General features: G+C 41.6%; 1 protein-coding gene across 2 annotated transcripts in view; it reads right to left on the bottom strand.

Moving 5' to 3' along the window:
* Nucleotides 1–24,321, bottom strand: part of c4h8orf34 (chromosome 4 C8orf34 homolog) — a 175,209-nt gene that overhangs the window by 105,651 nt on the left and 45,237 nt on the right. For both annotated transcript variants that reach the window (XM_052504950.1, XM_052504954.1), the window contains exons 3-6: nt 22,589–22,720; nt 4,587–4,706; nt 3,352–3,380; nt 1,862–2,025 (exon numbers count right to left, since the gene is read on the bottom strand). In XM_052504950.1, coding sequence (XP_052360910.1) covers nt 1,862–2,025; nt 3,352–3,380; nt 4,587–4,706; nt 22,589–22,720 — 445 coding nt within the window. The remainder of the gene's footprint in view (nt 1–1,861; nt 2,026–3,351; nt 3,381–4,586; nt 4,707–22,588; nt 22,721–24,321) is intronic.

Raw genomic sequence — 24,321 nt, 5'->3', positions numbered from 1 at the left:
ATACTCTACTGTACCCTACTCTACTGTACTGTACTGTACTGTACTGTACTGTACTGTACTCTACTGTACTGTACTGTACTGTACCCTACTGTACTGTGCTGTACTCTACTGTACTGTGCCCTAATGTAATGTACTGTGCTGTACTAAACTATACTCTACTGTACTGTACTGTACTGTACTTTACACTAGATGGCAGTGATATATCTTAAAGCCATTTACAAATAATAGGCAACCTAATTTGAAGAAGAAGACAATGCTCTCTGATCCTTGGCTGATCCCACCCAACCGATAGGAACCCCCACCCAGTTGACTACTTAAAAATGGTGGAAAGCCTCATTGGCAAAGTCTACACTAAAACGAGACATATCCTTCTAGAGTCCTCTATCTGTCTCTATGATTGACACTTGATTGTTAGTCCACTGTACTTCTTTACATTTATTAAACACACAGGTCATTATTTGTATTTGAGATTATTTGTCGAGTTATTGAGGGACCGGGACATCTGGTGTCAACATGAAGAAAAGTACAGCAGACAAGCCAGACAGTACAGAGAGGGGATAAAAACTGACCCTGTGCGATATCAAGAATATCTGGAAAAAGAAAAGGGAAAGAAATGCTTAAAGGAAAGGAAGAGGGAAAGGTCAAATTAATAAAAGATTTATATGAGAGGTCAAAGACAACACAGGTCAGCAGCAGTGAAAAGGCAGAAAGACAGACAGACAGAAAGACTTACCTTTTATTGATTGTGTTAGTGATATATCAATCACATGTGCCCCATTAGATATGGTATCAATTAAGTAAGCAATTAAGTTAAGAACGTACAGTATATGCCACGTCACAACCGAAACAATGATGTCACTACCGAAATGCCTGTTATTTTGCCACAATAAAGATAGAAAAAAATTCATTAGCAACATAACGAACTAGATGCATAAGTAATTAAATCCATCAATACATTTCAGATTCAAACAATCAACATTGAACATTTTACAGAGAACAGTTATCTAAATTCTATTGAAATTTTTAGAAAATCAGATTTTTTAAAATCCTGTTTTTACTATTTTGTAAATGTTGTACGCAAATACAATTTGAAAAATGAATCTGTAATAGCATATGAATCATTACTGTGCAAAGTTGTTCATTTAATGCAACTTTTTCACTATGTTTCACTAGTGACAAATATATTGGGGTGGTAAGGATTTCAGGTAAATACAGTATCTCAAAAATGCCATTGCAAAATGTCGTAGATATGTTGATCTGAAGACGTGTGCTGAAAGTTTGGGAAAAATAGGATGCTTATTTATTCAACCCACAATCTACACCACTTTTGTAGAACGACCTATAGGAAATTTCTCCCAAGGATGAACCAGACTTGTGGAGGTCAACAATTCCTTTTCAGAGGTCTTGGCTGATTTCTTTTGATTTTCCCATGATGTCAAGCAAAGAGGCACTGAGTTTGAAGGTAGGCCTTGAAATACATCCAGAGGTACACCTCCAATTGACTCAAATGATGTCAATTAGCCTATCAGAAGATTCTAAAGCCATGACATAATTTTCTGGAATTTTACAAGCTGTTTAAAGGCACAGTCATGACTCCAACCTAAGTATTTGTAAACTTCCGACTTCAACTGTAACTAAAATGTTTGGTGCAGTATTTCTCAATGTAAAAATGTGCATGAAAACGAGTCATCTCTCGTGGAATGACAACAAAGACTTTTTTGAAGAATCCCAACCGTTGACCAATCATCGACTTCGGCTTGACTCCAGAAAAACTGTGTCCCCCCAAACATGCCTTTAAGGAGCACACACAAATACATTTACACATTTAAACACACACACACACACACTCTCTCTCTTTTACCTCAAGGCGGGGCTGTTATTGGCCCTCCCCCACACCTCAGTCTTGTTCCTTGGGACTGGGGGCTGGAGCATCTCTGCTGCCAGGGGGTCTGGATCCTCTTCCTCCCTGCCCACCCACTCCCCCACAACCCTGGGCCGCAGCACTGAGTTATACCCCCCAAGGTTCTAGTGCAAGGGGGAGAGGGGTGGGGGAGGGTGAGAGAGAGAGAGGAGAGAGGGGGAAGAGAGGAGAGGTGATGGAAGCGAGGGAGGTGGAGGGAGATAGGGAGAAAAGGTAGAGAAAGGGACTGTCATATGGCCATTCAGTTCAAAACAGAAAGTAGATTTTGTCAGTGATACATTTGTGTGCCAGGAAAATAAATAAATAAATGTTGCTTCAATGTCCTGTCTGTCTGTCTGTCTGTCTGTCTGTCTGTCTGTCTGTCTGTCTGTCTGTCTGTCTGTCTGTCTGTCTGTCTGTCTGTCTGTCTGTGTCTTATTATTATCAACCAGTGGTGTAGTGGAGGGTAAACGCACACAAACTCTGCTTATTCAGCTTTTTTATTTTGTGCAAGCTTTTACAGAAAAATGCGACAGGCAATCAGTGTTTGACCACCATTTTTTTACCAATTCATTCCTGACAGCAACCCTAACTTGACAGTGCTCACAGCCACTCACACAGTATCACTCATTTAGGTGTCTACACCATGTTCGAAGTGGAATGGAATTCAATACTTAATACATGATAGGAGGGTAAATATATCTTAATATTCTGTCTGTCTTTGTCTTGTCTAGAAGGAGATTATCTGGGCTTGGAGCCAAGCAGACATACTGTACTGTAATACTGTATGACATTACCTCTATAGGGAACGTCTCTTCTTGAGGACAATAATATATCAAATGCTGCTGCTATCTTCAGGGTTCGAATTATGGGGGCTTGGCAGTGCCATGAGAATTCAGATGGACGCCCATGAAAGTTGAAATATTAAGTTGGACACCCTCATAAGCTTTAGTAATAAAGGTTACTAAAACCTTTTGTTTGAGGGAACTCCTGACAATCAATTTGCAATTAAGACTGTGTGCAATACTGGGAAATACTGTACACTGGAAAGTCAGTGCTCTCATTACCGTATAGAATCCAGCTCAAACAAAGCTTTGTCTACACACCAGCACCCAGGAAAATACAGGAAGAGGACATGTTTATTGAAGTTTCTGCAGATGGATGTCATCCCCATGAGATTGTGGTTTGTCATTATTCTCTCACACACACACACACGCACGCACGCACGCACGCACGCACGCACGCACACACACACACACACACACACACACACACACACACGCACACACACACACACGCACACACACACACACACACCACTATTCTCAGAGCTGTTAACTGAGCCCAAATTGACGAAAGATGGAATCGGATTGCAACAGACAGGGTGGCGGCAGTAGAAGGTGACAGTTTCAATATCAGAGGAAAGTCATGACAAAGTAGTTCATAGTCACCTGATCAAGTTCATCAGAAGCAGCGATACCTTTAAGGAAGAGAACAGTGATTCAGAGTGGGCTCTGCTTTACCTGCAGTCTCTATTTCCAAAATATATACAAAGTGATTATAGTAAAACGTTACTATAAGTATTACCTCTAGTCAAAAGTGGTTAAGGGTTTACTATAAGATAAAGGTAATACCTCGTGACAGGTTCTCTAGAGCAGTGGTTCCCAAACTTTTTATAGTCTCGTACCCCTTCACACATTCAACCTCCAGTTGCATACCCCCTTCTAGCACCAGGGTCAGCGCATTCTCAAATGTTGTTTTTTGCCATCATTGTAAGCCTGCCACACGCACAGTACAATATGTTTATTAAACACAAGAACGAGAATCCTGTTCTCTAGAGCCTTGGCTTTAGGGTTTAGGGTACAGAATTAGGGGTTTAGGGTACAGTATTAGGGTTTAGTTACTAGACTCACTGTGTGACAGGTATCTCGAGAGCTTTGGCTTAAGGGTTTAGGGTACAGTATTAGGGTTTAGGGTACAGTATCAGGGTTTAGGGTACAGTATTAGGGTTTAGAGTACAGTATTAGCGTTTGGTTATTAGATGCACTGCTGGACAGGTTCTCCAGAGCCTTGGCTTAAGGGTTTAGGGTACAGTATTAGAGTTCAGGGTACAGTATTAGGGTTTAGGGTACAGTATTAGGGTTTGGTTACTAGATGCACTGCATGACAGGTTCTCCAGAGCCTTGGCTTAAAAGGGTTTAGGGTACAGTATTAGGGTTTGGTTACTAGATGCACTGCTGGACAGGTTCTCCAGAGCCTTGGGTTTAGGGTACAGTATTAGGGTTTAGTTACTAGACTCACTGCGTGACAGGTTCTCTAGAGCCTTGGCTTCAGGGTTTAGGGTACAGTATTAGGGTTTAAGGTACAGCATTAGGGTTTAGTTACTGTTCTCACTGCGTGACAGGTTCTCCAGAGCCTTGGCTTCAGGGTTTAGGTTACAGCATTAGGGTTTAGTTACTGTACTCACTGCGTGACAGGTTCTCCAGAGCCTTGGCTTCAGGGTTTAGGTTACAGCATTAGGGTTTAGTTACTGTACTCACTGCGTGACAGGTTCTCCAGAGCCTTGGCTTCAGGGTTTAGGGTACAGCATTAGGGTTTAGTTACTGTACTCACTGCGTGACAGGTTCTCCAGGGCCTTGGCTTCAGGGTTTAGGGTACAGCATTAGGGTTTAGTTACTGTACTCACTGCGTGACAGGTTCTCCAGAGCCTTGCCCAGCTTCTTGCTCTCCTGCAGGATGTGGTTGAGCTCATCAAAGTCTTTGCTCTCCCTCCACTCCCACGATGGATGCTCTATGGACCGCGGCACTGAAACACACAAACACACAGAGCAATTTCATTGAAATGTTCTTCAACTCTGAAACAAACCAGAACTTGAGAAAGTCAATAACTTGCACATACGTCAATAAAGCTTAGATATCAAGAGAAGTTTTCAGTGTGGAAAAGCTTGGAGGAAAGTCGATGTATCCCCTCCAAGACCATTGGTCTCCCTCAAGGCCTGGAGGACATTACAGCATGATTAGCAGATGAAAATGGGACAAACAAAAAGAGGAAATGACCCAGATTTCATTATCATCTCACCAACGTCTTCCAGTGTCCCCTGCCTTAGCCCTGGGCCCCTCTACATCTCTCGCTCCCTCTAAACATTACCTAGAGGTTTAAGTCATGAATGAAGAGAGAGATATATACATGAAATATGGAGGGAGAGGGGGAGAGATATTCTCCTATAGGGATCGGGGAATATACTTAACCCACATCTTATGTGCATCATTATGTTCCTATACTGAGTGTACACAACATTCAGCTGCCTTTTCCATGACATAAACTGACCAGGTGAAAGCTATAATCACTTATTGATGTCACTTGTTAAATCCACTTCAATCAGTGCAGATGAAGGGGAGGAGACCGGTTAAAGAAAGATTTTTAAGCCTTGAGACAATTGAGACACGGATTGTGTACGTATGCCATTCAGAGGGTGAATGGGCAAGACAAAATATTTGCCTTTGAACGGGGTATGGTAGTAGGTGCCAGGAGCACAGGTTTGTGTCAAGAACTGCAGCGATGCTGGGCATTTCACGCTCAACAGTTTCCTGTGTGTATCAAGAATGGCCCACCACCCAAAGGACATCCAGCCAACTTGGGAACTGTGGGAAGCACTGGAGCCAACATGGGTCAGCATCCCTGTGGAACGCATTCGACAGCTTGTAGAGTCCATGCACCAATGAATGTAGGCTGTTCTGAGGGAAAAAGAGGGTGCAACTCAATATTAGGATGGTGTTCCTCATGTTTTGTACACTCAGTGTAAAGTACATCTCTGAATAAACCATCCATATAGAACTGGCCTACTGCACTAATACCCCGTTTAGGGATAATAATGGATACATGTAGTGCTTTGCTTTGCCTGAGTCCCAAATAGCACCCTAATCTCTACATATGCCGGATCTTAACTTGATCACTTTTTTGTCACAGAGAATTTTCCTACTGCATCAGGAAATTAAAACATGACTTGTGAGTCCCTGAAAATGAGCAGTTCTCTTTCTCTCCATGCGGGGCAGTCGAGTCATTGGGATCAGGGCTTGCTATCAAAATAATTATCTCTCTTTCTCGCTTATACGCTAAACCTAGGTCCTTTTACTGCAACATTCAAATGTACAAAAATGTATCTGAAAAGCAGCCTGACATGTCAACAACTGTTGTTTTACATGGCTTAATAACAACTGTTGTTTTACATGGATTAATAACAACATAGATATTGGTCTCTACTAGCCTACGACATACAAGTGAGAAGTGTATGCTAAGGTCAAAATTGAGTTCAATCGTGGCCTGGAGTGGTCTAACGGTCAGGGCTGCTGCATTCAGCGTGGCAGCGCACATATAAGCATAACGTGTCGGCGTGGGTTCAATTCTGACCCACGCCGCCACTAGGCTACGACATGAGGTTCCACAAATAACTCAATCCCCCCGATTGACTTGATTTATTTACACATTTCAAATATAGACAGTGCAAGGATGTCTTGATGAGAAATGACCATACCAGATAACATAAATAGGAAACAAATAAAATAACAACAATATGCTACACCAACATTAGTTTCCATTAATACAATGTGGCAGGTAAATTGGCATAGTAGATTTGCAGTGGTAAACAATGAAATTCTTGTACAGAATGCTTGTCAATTAGATGAATCGCCCTTAGTCTGTTCAAAAATTGTGGGTTTGATTCCTGCTGGGCCACCAATACTAATATTTGTACAGAAAAAAGGGCATCGACTAAATGGCAAAAGCCTGTAAAGGAGTTTCTCAACCCATTATATTCTGGTGTATAGAGGAGCACAGCTCTGTCTCTTCAATGCCAGACTGGCAGTTGAGAAAAAGTGTTTGACATTGGAAAAGCTTCAGGAACCGAGGGAAAAACAGCATAGTGGAGACCCCGATTGAACTTAAATCTGACCTTACCATACACTTGACACTTGTATGTCGTAGGCTAGTAGAGACCAATATCTATGTTGTTATTAATCCATGTAAAACAACAGTTGTTATTAAGCCATGTAAAACAACAGTTGTTGACATGTCAGGCTGCTTTTCAGATACATTATTGTACATTTGAATGTTGCAGTAATAGGACCTAGGCCTAATGTTTAAGCGAGCAAGAGAGAACATTATTTGGATAGCAAGCCGTGATCCCATTGACTCGACTCCCTCCGCATGGAGAGAAATATAACTGTTCTTTTTCATGGACTCATGAGGCTCATTTGAATTTCCTGGTGCAGCAGGAAAATGCTCAGCGACAAAAGAGTGACCAAGTTCAAATTCGACATCTGTAGTAATAACCCCCACACACACATGCACACGCACACAGAGTTTTGCATTACATGAAAGATAATGGAGAGAGATCTATATTTCATCAGGACATACAGTATTAGGTCCTTATGAAAAAGACATACCTTTTGAAATCATCTGAAATACAGTAGGAAATGGGTGGGTGAAAGCAGGGATACTACTAAATGTTCTAGAAAGTCCTCTGAAGCAGTAATCTAAAACTACTTTGCTGGATTATTCTGTCCTTCTATGTTCCTGAGAAGTGAGTGCTGCTCCTGTGTACATCACTGTACTGTGTTGTATCTCTGAACGTCACTACTGGATGACTCCTGTGTACATCACTGTACTGTGTTGTATCTCTGAACGTCACTACTGGATGACTCCTGTGTACATCACTGTACTGTGTTGTATCTCTGAACGTCACTACTGGATGACTCCTGTGTACATCACTGTACTGTGTTGTATCTCTGAACGTCACTACTGTATGACTCCTGTGTACATCACTGTACTGTGTTGTATCTCTGAACGTCACTACTGTATGGATGACTACTTTGAATTGCATCAGCCATCTGTGTAAAGTACAGTACTAGACGTGTTCTACAAAGATACAGAGATACCAGGTGTTATGCATGTTTCATGTATGTTTCATGACTGAAATATACTGGATTACTAGAAGTATTCTACATTTCTACAGTAGGGGGATGTCCATGTTACATTTATAAACCTGGAGAGTACACAGGTATGTCATCTACCTTTTTGCCGGTTTGTTTTGAGGAAGAATAGGAGGATTTTATCTGTTGTTATTTAGTGTAAATTAATTTACTGCATGAGTCACACGGTGTCTTAACACACACAAGTTAGCAGAGGCATGTTTAGTCTTTGCTGTTCTTTCCTCTTTCTATCTATTTTTCTCTTCTTCTTCCTACCTCTTTCAATTGTAACGGTCAACTGTAACAGTAGCATAGAAATACAAGAAACAAAGAAGGAATTAAATATTACACATGTCCTGTATGTTAATGGCTGCTAAACAGACATCTCCAGCACTTCAGAGGCGGCTGCCCAGAGACAGAGATTAGGAATCACTGACGACTTTAAGGAAATTAAACACTAGAAACTTTAATAATGTCTCCGTATCTTGCATTTACTCATCTCATATGTGTAAACTGTACTCGACACTATTCTACGGTATCTTAGTCACTTTAATTGTTTGTAAATATTGCATCTCATATATATATATATATATATATATATATATATATATATATATATATATATATATATACACTGTACTCTATACTATGCCACTGTATCTTAGTTCAATGCTGCTCGGACATGTATATATATTCTTAATCCATTCCTTCTTAGATGTACGTGTATTTGGGGAATACGTTGTGAAACTGTTAGATATTACTTGTTAGATACTACAGCACTGTCAGAGCTAGAAGCAGTAGCATTTCCCTACACCCGCTAAACACGTGTATGTGGCCAATAACATTTGATTTGATTTTAACAGCATGTTAATAATAAATAATAATAATATATGCCATTTAGCAGACGCTTTTATCCAAAGCGACTTACAGTCATGTGTGCATACATTCTACGTATGGGTGGTCCCGGGAATCGAACCCACTACCCTGGCGTTACAAGAGCCATGCTCTACCAACTGAGCTATGTTGAATAATAATAATAATAAACCGTATGTTGATTCCTTTATTTCCTGGGAGATTAAGATATTAAATATTATTATAAAAGATGAGATTGTGGTGTAATGTTCATGCTTTCTAGCCTGTTTTGAAGTGCACGGTTACCCTGCAATAAACTCTCACCAACAAGATACAAAACAAACACACACTACTTGTCTTCCTATGGAGAGAAAAAATCTATTCAGGCTTTTCTGCTGTTTAACATATTTCATTGCTCAAAGTAAGCAATAGGTACAAATATTATCTTATGTTTTGTTTATTTTGTTGTTTGTTGAAATGAATAGAGTGATTCACTCATAATCATTGTACCTACAGTATATGTATATATGGATTATCTGCTTTTATCTTGAGCTCTGAGACCTCACCCTGCAGTCAGGAGAAAAGGCGAGCTACTGTAGTTTCGTTTTCTTGTAAATGTTCTCTCTGTCATGGCATAGGAAAAGTCATGAGAATGGAATGTTGATCAATGACATAACAAGAGATGACAGTTTATTGTTCTAACAATGTATTGGCCAAAATCAACTGTTGTTTTAGTAAATTTGTCTAAATGACATACTTTGCAATAAATTCAATGTATTTTTATTTTCATAATTTCACACGTAAACAAACAAACAAATATATTACTGGTGAAATCCAGTATTTTAACATTATAGAGACTTGCTTATCCAGTCTAAATGACATACTGTTGAAATACATTCAATGTATTTTCTCTTCGTATTGTTACACATCATCCACCCTTCATCACCAGCGTGAAGGACACTGGGGCTGTTGCAGTTGTGGTTGGATGGTACCGAAGACAGTGATGCGTTTTGGATCCCAGACACAGTCCTCTTCTAGACCACTCTTCACCATACCACAGTTAGGAGGAACCCAGGCGGTGTCGTAACCGTTCTCATGCCAGGTTGTCCGCAGACGATGATCCTGACAGTCAATTCTTTTCACCTTGCCCACATTGACTTTGACTCGGATGACAACTCTCTGATTTTCAGGAAGCCTCAGGGGGTACCTGCTTGCCTTCTGCAGGTCTCGGCTGAGGTACACTCCACGCCCCAACATACCACCAGCAGACGGACGAAAACCAGAGGCCCTAATGTTCCTTGCCGCCTGCTTAGTGGTGCCGTGGTACATGACGTAGGTTTTGCCATCTTGTGGTTCAGATTGGCCCAGTCGCACTACCCCAGAGGGAAGAGTGAAGTCATCTTCTGCCCACATGGTTGTGTAAATGCTGCTGTAATGAAGACAGGACTGTCAGTGATATGAGAGATCTACTACACCCTAATGATATGGCCAGTCAGGCACATGCTCAGATAAAGTCCTAGGGGTACTGGAGAACCTGCCTTTTGCCCCTACTATTAAAACAGTGCCCTTTTGATTGATTGTGTTTTTTAAACCACTTTATTTTCTCTCTTGTTACTTTAATTGTAACAACTTGCCCATCAAACTACATAATTTGTCATAAAGTCATGAATCTTGAAACAAGTCCCCTCCCTAACCCTTCAACCTGCATGGAGTGATCTACAGCGCTGGGTGGTGAGTTTGAAATGAATACTGCCAGTAGTTGGTTACTTAGGGTTGCTAGCATGTCTCGTCTCAGGATCAGGGACAGGAAAAGGGGGCAACTGCAGTTTGACTGTCAGTAGCAGAACAGATTTAAATCACGTAAAGACTAGTTAGCTTGTTTTGGAAGCATAACTAACTAGCTGATTCATCTACATTTGGGATGATAAGCTGATCCAGACCACCACAGTAGTGGTTCTAGCAAAGATACTTTTACTTCCTCCCTTTCATCTGTGGTTCTAACTTGTTTACCCTACAATGTGTGATGAGTGAGTGTGGCTTTGTTTTTACTTTGATCACCTTAAAGGTCTGTTCACGACCCTGTGGCTGGTCAACATTATTATGCCGTCTGAGGGACAAGTCGGGTAGTAGTTTAACTGTTCTGGGTGACAGTAACAAATGCCCATTCTTTTCACAACATTATAAACAAATTCATTTTTACATGAAAATGTCTAGCTTCTTTGTTGGTGACCTAGTCTTTGATCATATGCACATTTTACAGACAGGATTTAAGAGACTTAAAATAGTCAAGGCAAAGGACATCTTAAACAAACTGCTCATCAACAGATTCCAAATAATAACCAAAAGGAAATGTTGGAATGTCAGAAACAAAATGTAAAACTTAGCAGGTTTGATCAACATTAGATGGATAACGTACTTACCTAATGACAGAGCTGGATGTCTAGCTGACGTTGATCTCAGGGTACAGGTAAGGTAGAGAGATTCAACGGATGACTTTATACCACTTCTAAAGGAAGATATGACAAGGGCGTGTTGTGCAGTGAATATGCAAACAAATGAGTTTCTAGTTGTACATTTTGTTTCCCATCAAACAGGTTATCACATGACCAAGGTACATATAGGGATGAAAGGCGGCAGATTTACTAATAGTTTGCATCCTCCTCTCTCTCTCTCTCTCTCTCTCTCTCTCTCTCTCTCTCTCTCTCTCTCTCTCTCTCTCAGATGCAGAGATCCTATGTATGTTTCATGACTGAAATCCACTAAGACACAAAGAATGCACTCCAAATAGGATAAGGGTATCCTGTGGATAACAGGTGTTATGCATGTTTCATGTATGTTTCATGACTGAAATACACTGGATTACTAGAAGTGTTCTACAGTAGGGGGATGTCCATGTGACATTTATAAACCTTCCTTCCTTCCTCTCTCTATCTATTTTTCTCTTCCCCTTCCAAGCTCTTTCCATTGTAACGGTCAACTGTAACAGTGGCGTATAAAGACTAGAAACAAACGAGAAATGACATATCACACATGTACTGTATGTAAACCGTATGTTGAATAAAAGTAGACATGTATGTAAACCGTATGTTGATGCCTTTATTTCCTGGGAGATGAAGCTATTCATTATTATTATAAAAGACGAGCTTGTGCTGCCGTAATGGTCATGATTTCTAGCCTGTTTTGAACATATTTCATTGCTCAATGTACGCAACAGGCACAAATATTATTTACACAAATGATTAATAATTAGTTGTTTGTTGAAATGAATAGAGTGATTCACTCATAATCATTGTACCTACAGTATATTTATATATAGATTATCTGCTTTTATCTTGAGCTCTTAGACCTCACCCTGCAGTCAGGAGAAAAGGCGAGCTACTGTAGTTTCGTTTTCTTGTAAATGTTCTCTCTGTCATGGCATAGGAAAAGTCATGAGAATGGAATGTTGATCAATGACATAACAAGAGATGACGGTTACTACAGCATTGACAGAGCTAGAAGCAGTAGCATTTCGCTACACACGCAATAACATCTGCTAAACACGTGTATGTGGCCAATAACATTAGATTTGATTTGATTTTAACACTATGTTGAATAATAATAATAGACACATGTATGTAAACTGTATGTTGATTCCTTTATTTCCTGGGAGATTAAGATATCAAATATTATAAAAGATGAGATTGTGGTGTAATGTTCATGCTTTCTAGCCTGTTTTGAAGTGCATGGTTACCCTGCAATAAACTCTCACCAATAAGACACATAACAAACATACACTACTTGTCTTCCTATGGAGAGAAAAAATCTATTCTGGCTTTTCTGCTGTTTAACATATTTCATTGCTCAACGTAAGCAATAGGTACAAATATTATTTTATATTTTGTTTATTTTGCTGTTTGTTAAAATGATTCACCCATAATCTATAAATGTACTGTAGGTACAATGATTATCTGCTTTTATCTTGAGCTCTTAGACCTCACCCTGCAGTCAGGAGAAAAGGCGAGCTACTGTAGTTTTGTTTTCTTGTAAATGTTCTCTCTGTCATGGCATAGGAAAAGTCATGAGAATGGAATGTTGATCAATGACATAACAAGAGATGACGGTTTATTGTCCTAACAATTTATTGGTCAAAATCAACTGTTGTTTTAGTAAATTTGTCTAAATTACATACTTTTGCAATACATTCAATGTATTTTTATTTTCATAATTTCACACGTAAACAAACAAACAAATATATTACTGGTGAAATCCAGTATTTTAACATTATAGAGACTTGCTTATCCAAATAAGATTTTTGCAAATCAACCTTGTTTTTGTGATGTTATGTTATGCACAAAATAGTTTGATGGATTCTGCCCTTCTATGTCCTGAGAAGTGAGTGCTGCTCCTGCAAACATCACAACTCAGAGTTCAACACCATAGTGCCCTCAAAGCTCATCACTAAGCTAAGGACCCTGGGACTAAACACCTCCCTCTGCAACTGGATCCTGGACTTCCTGACGGGCCGCCCCCAGGTGATAAGGGTAGGTAACAACACATCTGCCAAGCTGATCCTCAACACGGGGGCCCATCAGGGGTGTGTGCTCAGTCCTCTCCTGTACTCCCGGTTCACTCTTGACTGCACGGCCAGGCACGACTCCAACACCATCATTAAGTTTGCCGATAACACAACAGTGGTAGGCCTAATCACCGACAATGATGAGACAGCCTGTAGGGAGGAGGTCAGAGACCTGGCCGTGTGGTGCCAGGCCAACAACCTGTCCCTCAACGTGATCAGGACAAAGGAGATGATTGTGGACTACAGGAAAAGGAGGACAGAGCACGCCCCCATTCTCATCGACGGGGCTGTAGTGGAGCAGGTTGAGAGCTTCAAATTCCTTGTCGTCCACATCACCAACAAACTAACATGGTCCATGCACACCAAGGCAGTCATGAAGAGGGCATGACAAGACCTCAGGAGACTGAAAATATTTGGCATGGGTCCTCAGATCCTCAAAAGGTTCTACAGCTGCACCATCGAGAACATCCTGACCTGTTGCATCACTGCCTGGTATGGCAACTGCTCGGCCTCCGACCGCAAGGCACTACAGAGGGTAGTGCGTACAGTACATCACTGGGGCTAAGCTTCCTGGCATCCAAGACCTCTATACCAGGTGGTGTCAGAGGAAGGCCCTAAAAATTGTCAACGACTCCAGCCACCCTAGTCATAGACGGTTCTCTCTGCTACCGCACGGCAAGTGGTACCGGAGCGCCAAGTCTTGGTCCAAAAGGCTTCTTAACAGCTTCTACCCCCAAGCCATAAGACTCCTGAACAGCTAATCCAAGGGCTACATAGACCCCTCTTTTACGCTAATGCTACTCTCTGTTTATGATCTATGTATTGTCACTTCAATTCCACCTACATGTACATATTAACTCAATTACCTCGACTAACCGGTGCCCACGCCCATTGACTCTGTACCGATACCCCCTGTATATAGCCTCCACATTGACTCTGTACCGGTACCCCCTGTACATAGCCTCCACATTGACTCTGTACCGGTACCCCCTGTATATAGCCTCCACATTGACTCTGTACCGGTACCCCCTGTATATAGCCTCCACATTGACTCTGTACCGGTACCCCCTGTATATAGCCTCCACATTGACTCTGTACCGGTACCCCCTGTATATAGCCTCCACATTGACTCTGTACCGGTACCCCCTGTATATAGCCTCCACATTGACTCTGTACCGGTACCCCCTGTATATAGCCTCCACATTGACTCTGTACCGGTACCCCCTGTATATAGCCTCCACATTGAGTCTGTACCGGTACCCCCTGTATATAGCCTCCACATTGATTCTGTACCGGTACCCCCTGTTTATAGCCTCCACATTGACTCTGTACCGGTACCCCCTGTATATAGCCTCCACATTGACTCTGTACCGGTACCCCCTGTATATAGCCTCCACATTGACTCTGTACCGGTACCCCTGTATATAGCCTCCACATTGACTCTGTACCGGTACCCCCTGTATATAGCCTCCACATTGACTCTGTACCGGTACCCCCTGTATATAGCCTCCACATTGACTCTGTACCGGTACCCCCTGTATATAGCCTCCACATTGACTCTGTACCGGTACCCCCTGTATATAGCCTCCACATTGACTCTGTACCGGTACCCCTGTATATAGCCTCCACATTGACTCTGTACCGGTACCCCTGTATATAGCCTCCACATTGACTCTGTACCGGTACCCCCTGTATATAGCCTCCACATTGACTCTGTACCGGTACCCCCTGTATATAGCCTCCACATTGAGTCTGTACCGGTACCCCCTGTATATAGCCTCCACATTGATTCTGTACCGGTACCCCTGTTTATAGCCTCCACATTGACTCTGTACCGGTACCCCTGTATATAGCCTCCACATTGACTCTGTACCGGTACCCCCTGTATATAGCCTCCACATTGACTCTGTACCGGTACCCCCTGTATATAGCCTCCACATTGACTCTGTACCTGTACCCCCTGTATATAGCCTCCACATTGACTCTGTACCGGTACCCCTGTATATAGCCTCCACATTGACTCTGTACCGGTACCCCCTGTATATAGCCTCCACATTGACTCTGTACCGGTACCCCCTGTATATAGCCTCCACATTGACTCTGTACCGGTACCCCTGTATATAGCCTCCACATTGACTCTGTACCGGTACCCCTGTATATAGCCTCCACATTGATTCTGTACCGGTACCCCCTGTTTATAGCCTCCACATTGACTCTGTACCGGTACCCCTGTATATAGCCTCCAGATTGACTCTGTACCGGTACCCCCTGTATATAGCCTCCACATTGACTCTGTACCGGTACCCCTGTATATAGCCTCCACATTGACTCTGTACCGGTACCCCTGTATATAGCCTCCACATTGACTCTGTACCGGTACCCCCTGTATATAGCCTCCACATTGACTCTGTACCGGTACCCCCTGTTTATAGCCTCCACATTGACTCTGTACCGGTACCCCCTGTATATAGCCTCCACATTGATTCTGTACCGGTACCCCCTGTTTATAGCCTCCACATTGACTCTGTACCGGTACCCCCTGTATATAGCCTCCACATTAATTCTGTACCGGTACCCCCTGGGCGGCAGGGTAGCCTAGGGGGTACCGGAAGGTTGCAAGTTCAAACCCCCGAGCTGACAAGGTACAAATCTGTCGTTCTGCCCCTGAACAGGCAGTTAACCCACTGTTCCTAGGCCATCATTGAAATTAAGAATTTGTTCTTAACTGACTTGCCTAGTTAAATAAAAAAATATAGCCTCCACATTGATTCTGTACCGGTACCCCCTGTATATCGCCTCGCTATTTTATTTTACTGCTGCCGTTGAATTATTTGTTACTTTTATTTTCTATTTTTTTACTTAACACTCATTTTTCTTAAAACTTCTTAAAGCATTGTTGGTTAAGGGCTTCTAAGTAAGCATTTCACTGTAAGGTCTACCTGTTGTATTCGGCGCATGTGACAAATACAATTTGATTTGATTTGTACTGCGTTGCATAACTGAAAATTACTTCTGTATGGATGACTACTTTGAATTGCATCAGCCATCTGTGTAAAGTACAGTACTAGACATGTTCTACAAAGATACAGAGATACCAGGTGTTATGCATGTTTCATGTATGTTTCATGACTGAAATATACTGGATTACTAGAAGTATTCTACAGTATGGGCAACACTGGCGAGTACACAGGTACGTAATCTACCTTTTTGTTTTGAGGAAGAATAAGAGGATTTTATCTGTTGTTATTTAGTGTAAATTAATTTACTGCATGAGTCACACGGTGTCTTAACATACACAAGTTAGCAGAGGCATGTTTAGTCTTTGCTGTTCTTTCCTCTCCTCCCTTTCCTTCCTTCCTTCCTCTCTCTATTTTTCTCCTTCTTTCCATTGTAATAGTCAACTGTAACAGTAGCAGAGAAAGACTAGAAACAAATGTGGAATGACATATGACTGACTGTATGTATGACTGCATGTACTGTATGTTAACAGAATGTTGAATAACAATAGACATGTATGTAAACCGTATGTTGATGCCTTTATTACCTGGGCGATGAAGCTATTGAATATTATTATAAAAGATGAGATTGTGGTGGCGTAATGGTCATGCTTTCTAACTTGTTTTGAAGTGCACGGTTACCATGCAGCAAACTCTAACCCACAACATACATAACAAACACACACTACTTGTCTTTCTATGGAGAGAAAAAAATCTATTCAGGCTTTTCTGCTATTTAACATATTTCATTGCTCAAAATAAGCAATAGGTACAACTATTAATATTCACAAAATGTTCATTGTTTTGTTGGTTGTTGAAATGAATAGAGTGATTCACCCATAATCATTGTACCTACAGTATATTTATATATAGATTATCTGCTTTTATCTTGAGCTCTTAGACCTCACCCTGCAGTCAGGAGAAAAGGCGAGCTACTGTAGTTTAGTTTTCTTGTAAATGTTCTCTCTGTCATGGCATAGGAAAAGTCATGAGAATGGAATGTTGATCAATGACATAACAAGAGATGACAGTTTATTTTTCTAACAATTTATTGGTCAAAATCAGCTGTTGCTTTAGTCAATGAGTCTAAATGACATACTGTTTAAATGCATTCAATGTATTTTTCTCTTCATATTATTACACATGAAGGACCCTGGGGCTGTTGCATTTTAGGCTGGATGAAATTTAAGACAGTGATGCGGTTTGGATCCCAGACACAGTCCTCTTCTAGACCACTCTTCACCATACCACAGTTAGGAGGAACCCAGGCGGTGTCGTAACCGTTCTCATGCCAGGTTGTCCGCAGAGGATGATACTGATTGTCAATTCTTTTCACCTTGCCCACATTGACTTTGACTCGGATGACAACCCTCTGATTTTCAGGAAGCTTTATGGGGTACCTGCTTGCCTTCTGCAGGTCTCGGCTGAGGTACACTCCACGCCCCAACATACCACCAGCAGACTGACGAAAACCAGTGTTCAGAATTTGATTTGCGGCCTGCGTAGTGGTGCCGTGGTACATGATGTAGGTATAGCCATGTTGTGGTTCAGTTTGGCCCAGTCGCACTACCCCAGAGGGAAGAGTGAAGTCATCTTCTGCCCACATGGTTGTGTAAATGCTGCTGTAATGAAGACAGGACTGTCAGTGATGTGAGAGATCTACTACACCCTAATGATATGGCCAGTCAGGCACATGCTCAGATAAAGTCCTAGGGGTACTGGAGAACCTGCCCTTTATCCCTAATATTAAAACAGTGCCCTTTTGATTGATGGTGTTTTTTAAACCAATTTATTTTCTCTCTTGTCACTTTAAATTGTAACAAATTGCCTATTAAACTAGATATTCTCATGAACTCATTCATCTTGAAACAAGTCTCCTCCCTAACCCTTCAACCTGCATGGAGTGATCTACAGCGCTGGGTGGTGAGTTTGAAATGAATACTGCCAGTAGTTGGTTACTTAGGGTTGCTAGCATGTCTCGTCTCAGGATCAGGGACAGGAAAAGGGGGCAACTGCAGTTTGACTGTCAGTAGCAGAACAGATTTAAATCAAGTAAAGACTAGTTAGCTTGTTTTGGAAGCATAACTAACTAGCTGATTCATCTACATTTTGGATGATCAGCTGATCCAGACCACCACAGTAGTGGTTCTAGCAAAGATACTTTTACTTCCTCCATTTCATCTGTGGTTCTAACTTGTTTACCCTACAATGTGTGATGAGTGTGGCTTTTTTTTACCTTGAGCATCTCCCCCATCAAAGGTCTGTTCACACAACATGTGTTGATGACATGAAAATGTCATGGTATGCATTCATTCAATTGTTTCGCTTTTTTGTTGGTGACCTACTCTTTGATCATATGCACATTTTACAGAGATGACTTAAAATAGTCAAGGCAAAGGACATCCTAAACAAACTGCTCATCTACAGATTCCAAAAATATCCAAAATGCAGAGTTGAAATATTGAAACCAAAATGTCAAACTTATGACACTTAGGAAGTATGATCACGATTAGATGGATAAAGTACTTACCTAATGTTGTCTCGGTGATTTTGATCTCATGGTACAAGTAAGGTAAGAGTGATTCAACAGATTACTTTAGAACAGTTATTGAGGAAGTTATGACAATGGTGTGTCATTATGCAAACGAATAAGGGTCTGCTTTTAAGTTTCATTTCCCATCATACAGGATATCACATGATCAAGGTTCATATAAGGATGAGAGGGGAGACTAAACAGTTTCCACCCTCCTCCTCGAACTCTCTCTCTCTTGCTCACTGTCTTTGTTTTAAGGGGTGGGTCAACTTTAATATTGCGGATAGATTGTTGCTTCCAGCAATGTAATTGTCTGAATCATTTCCAATTCCCCATATATTTTTGGGGTAAATATATATATTTATATATTTACAGTTGTGGTCAAAAGTTTTGAGAATGACACAATTATTCAGTGCTTCAGTGTCTTTAGATATTTTTGTCAGATGTTACTATGGAATACTGAAGTATAATTACAAGCATTTTGTCACGTTCTGACCTTTATTTCCTTTGTTTTGTCATTATTTAGTATGGTCAGGGCGTGAGTTGGGGTGGGAAGTCTATGTTTGTTTTTCTATGATTTGGGTATTTCTATGTTTCGGCCTAGTATGGTTCTCAATCAGAGGCAGGTGTCATTAGTTGTCTCTGATTGAGAATCATACTTAGGTAGCCTGGGTTTCACTGTGTGTTTGTGGGTGATTGTTCCTGTCTCTGTGTTTGCACCAGATAGGGCTGTTTTGGGTTTTCACGTTGCTTGTTTTGTTAGTTTGTTGATGTCTAGTTTTTTTTTTAAAAGAACCATGAATAGTAACCACGCTGCATTTTGGTCCGCCTCTCCTTCGACTCAAGAAAACCGTTACACATTTCATAAGTGTCAAAGGCTTTTATTAACAATTACATGAAGTTGATGCAAAGAGTCCATATTTGTAGTGTTACCCTTCTTTTTCAAGACCTCTGCAATCTGCCCTGGCATGCTGTCAATTGACTTCTGGGCCACATCCTGACTGATGGCAGCCCATTCTTGCATAAGTTTGTCAGAATTTGTGGGATTTTGTGTATCCACCCGCCTCTTGAGGATTGATCACAAATTAAGGGATTAAGGTCTGGGGATTGTCCTGGCCATGGACCCAAAATATTGATGTTTTGTTCCCCGAGCCACTTTAGTTATCACTTTTGTCTTATGGCAAGGTGCTCCATCATGCTGGAAAAGGCATTGTTCGTCACCAAACTGTTCCTGGATGGTTGGGAGACGTTGCTCTCAGAGGATGTGTTGGTACCATTGGCTGAGAAGCAACCCCACACATGAATTGTCCAATCGTCCAGTCCAATCCCTGTACCCTTTGCAGAATATCCATCTGTCCCTGATGTTTTTCCTGGAGAGAAGTGGCTTCTTTGCTGCCCTTCTTGTCACCAGGCCATCCTTCAAAAGTCTATGCCTCACTGTGCGTGCAGATGCACTCACACCTGCCTGCTGCCATTCCTGAGCAAGCTCTGTACTGGTGTTGGCTCGATCCCGCAGCGGTCCTGGCGCTTGCTGGACTTTCTTGGGCGCCCTGAAGCGTTCTTCACAACAATTGAACTGCTCTCCTTGAAGTTCTTGATGATCCGATAAATGGTTGATTTAGGTGCAATCTTACTGGCAGCAATATCCTTGCCTGTGGAGCCCTTTTTGTTTAAAGCAATGATGACGGCACGTGTTTCCTTGCAGTTAACCATGGCTGACGGAGGTGGCAGGGCTGCAATGTAGCCCTGGGGATTCAGTTCATTTCATGGCAAAGTTCATTCATCTGATCACTCTTCATAACATTCTAGAGTATATTAAAATTGCCATAATACAAACTGAGGCAGCAGACTTTGTGAAAATTAATATTTGAGTCATTCTCAAAACCTTTTGCCACGACTGTACATATACTGTCACGACTTTCGCCGAAGTCGGCTCCTCTCCTTGTTCGGGTGGCGTTCGGCGATCGACGTCACCGGCTTTCGAGCCATCGCCGCACCATTTTTCATATTCCCATTTGTTTTGTCTTGTTCCATACACACCTGGTTTTCATTCCCTAATCACACTACGTATTTAGTCCTCTGTTCCCCTCCATGTCTTTGTGTGAAATTGTATTTATGTTATGTGGGTATTGTTACGCGCCATTCTTTTTGTCTATGTTCCGTGTTTGGGAATAAAAAGTGCGCCTGTTCACTACACTCCACTCCACTCTCCTGCAGCTGACTTCGCCTCCAGTACACACCCTTAACATATATACACATATACATATATAAACACAAACATATACATACAAATACACATACATACATATATAAATATACCTATCTTTTTTTAAATATATTTTCCTTTATTATTTCCCCCAACCCCTCCACCCATCCCCTAATTGGAGTAAACTAATGGACAACAACACTGAGGCTTCTACATACTATATACATTTTACAGACACGATGTATTTTACAATAGTTATATTATGTTGTTTTTTGTCCTCGCCTTCCTCTATTTCTGATGTCCATCCTGTTTGACTTGCCATATTTGTAACTGTGCTATTTCACAAAAGTTCTGAACCTGTATACATTTTACAGAACCCCCCCCCAACTCAATGGCACTTCAATCTTTTGTCTTGCCCATCCACTCTCAGAATGGCACGCACACACAATCCATGTCTCAATCGTCTCAAGTCTTAAAAATACTTCTTTAACATGTCTCCTCCCCTTCATCTCCACTGATTGAAGTGGATTTAACAGGTGACGTCAATAAGCGATCTTAGCTTTCACCTGGTCAATCCGTCCTTGGGAGAGAAAAAAAGGCAGGTGTTCATAATGTTTTGTACACTCAGGGTCTGTTTCATGACTTGGCTGGGGCCGCCAATAGATGTTTCAACAACATCTCCCATTATATTCTGGTGCAGCTTTGAGAGGAGCACAGCTCTGTCTCTTTGCTGCCAGTTGAGGTGTAGTGTGTGATATTGGAAAAGCTTCGCAATCAGGGCCACCAGGGTAGACACACAGACACAGAGATAGAGACAGATCCTCACATTCATTTCCTCCTGAGCAATGGTCTGACCACAGCCTGAAATAGCCTGGGACTGGCAGAGACAGAGAGCAATACTGAATTATTGAGTTTTCTCTCTCTCTCTCCATCTTTTTTTCTCTCTGACCCATCTCTCTCTCTCTCTCGTTCAGATTCCATCCCCCCAGTTGTCTGTGCTATAGACCCTCCGGTACCCATCTGGCTCTAGCACAGTTAACCATGACTAATTTAATGGGAAATTACATCCAATTAAAAGGGGAGATTGAAACTAATGAGGTGAATAATTGGGGTACAACAGGCATCAATGAAATGGACGAACGGTTTCTACTCAAACCTGCAGTTCAGCTTGCTGGAGTTTAGGGGAGATTGTAAGCGCTGTGCCGTGACACCACCTTCACTAAGACCTGATGTGTCTGTCTGTCACACCGAAAGCAAAGAAGCTTCCTGGTGTTTGTATTACTGTCGGTGGACTTTGTTCAGAAAAGACTGGCAGGATTGGCACCTGCTACATCTGCTGCCGAGAGGTTCCCGACATCAATTTGTAATGACAGAAGTACTGACAGGACTGTTAAAGGTTATATTGGTGTATAAAAGGGAAGACTGAAAGCAATGAGGTGAATGCTTAGGGTACAGCAGGTATCAACGTAAAGGGTGAACGGTTCCTATCCGAACCTCTACTACAGTCTGTTGGACGAGAGAAGGGAGATACAGAGGCTCTCACAGATACACAGCATTCAAATGCAGATACACTCACGGGACTTGGACTCTGGTGAGGGAGGGGAGATGTTAGACACAGCCAGATCACTCTTAGACTTCTTGGGTTTCTTAGGATGGATCTGCCAGGGCTTCTCATAACTCCTGAAGTCACGGCGTCCTTTACTCTCTCCTGGGAGGAGATGAACAAAGAAAAGTACATAGAGATCATTGATTAAAACCTGCTCCAGAGTGCGCAGGACCTCAGACTGGGGTGAAGGTTCACCTTCCAACAGGACAACAACCCTAAGCACACAGACAAGACAACGCAGGAGTGGCTTGAATGGCCCAGCCAGAGGCCGGACTTAAACCAGATCTAATATCTCTGGAGAGACCTGTAAATAGCTGTGCAGCGACGCTCCCCATCCAATCTGACAGAACTTGAGAGGATCTGCAGAGAAGAATGTGAGAAACTCCTCAAATACAGGTGTGTCAAGCTTGTAGCGTCATACCCAAGAAGACTCAAGGCTATAATCGCTGCCAAAGGTGCTTCAACAAAGTACTGAGTAAAGGGTCTGAATACTCACAGTACCAGTCAAAAGTTTGGACACATCTACTCATTCAAGGGTTTTTCTTTAGTTTTACTATTTTCTACCTTGTAGAATAATAGTGAAGACATCAAAACTCTGAAATAACACATATGGAATCATGTAGTAACCAAAAAAGTATTAAATAAATCAAAATATATTTTATATTTGAGATTCTTCAAAGTAGCCACCCTTTGCACCTGATGACAGCTTTGCACACTCTTGGCATTCTCTCAACTAGCTTCATGAGGTTGTCACCTGGAATGCATTTCAATTAACAGGTGGGCCTTGTTAACTTCTTCAACCTATGGGGGCGCTATGTCATTATTGGATAAAAAAACGGGCCCGTTTTAAGCGCAATATTTTGTCACGAAAAGATGCTCGACTATGCATATAATTGGCAGCTTTGGTTTCCAAAACTGCAAAGATATTATCTGTGAGTGCCCCAGAACTGATGCTACAGGCGAAAGCAAGATGAAACTTCAAACAGGAAATGAGCAGGATTTTTGACGCTCTGTTTTTCATTGTCTCCTTATATGGCTGTGAAAGCGCCACGAATTAGCCTGCCCTTTCTATCGTTTCTCCAAGTTGTCTGCAGCATTGTGACGTATTTGTAGGCATATCATTGGAAGATTGGCCATAAGAGACTACATTTACCAGGGGTCCGCCCGGTGTCCTTTGTTGAAATTGTTGCGTAATCTCCAAGCTGCTCGCATTCATCCATGTGATTGAGACAGAGAGGAGACTTCCAGGAATGATATATCATGAAGAGATATGTGAAAAACACCTTGAGGATTGATTCTAAACAACGTTTACCATGTTTCAGTCGATATTATGGAGTTAATGTGGAAGAAAGTTTGGATGAATGAATTTTCGTTTTTTTTTGGTAGCCAAACATGACGCAGAAAACGGACCAAGTTCTCCTGCATAAATAATCTTTCAGGAAAAACTGAACATTTGCTATCTTACTGAGAGTCTCCTCATTGAAAACATCCGAAGTTCTTCAAAGGTAAATGATTTTATTTGAATGGTTTTCTGGTTTTTGTGAAAATGTTGCCTGCTGAATGCTAACGCTAAATGCTAACGCTAAATGCTAACGCTAGCTATCAATACTGTTACACAAATGCTTGTTTTGCTACGGTTGAGAAGCATATTTTTGAAAATCTGAGATGACAGTGTTGTTAACAAAAGGCTAAGCTTGAGAGCT

Source organism: Oncorhynchus keta, chromosome 4 (assembly GCF_023373465.1).
Source record: "Oncorhynchus keta strain PuntledgeMale-10-30-2019 chromosome 4, Oket_V2, whole genome shotgun sequence".
Lineage (NCBI taxonomy): Eukaryota > Metazoa > Chordata > Actinopteri > Salmoniformes > Salmonidae > Oncorhynchus > Oncorhynchus keta.
This window is presented reverse-complemented; position numbering and strand designations above follow the sequence as displayed.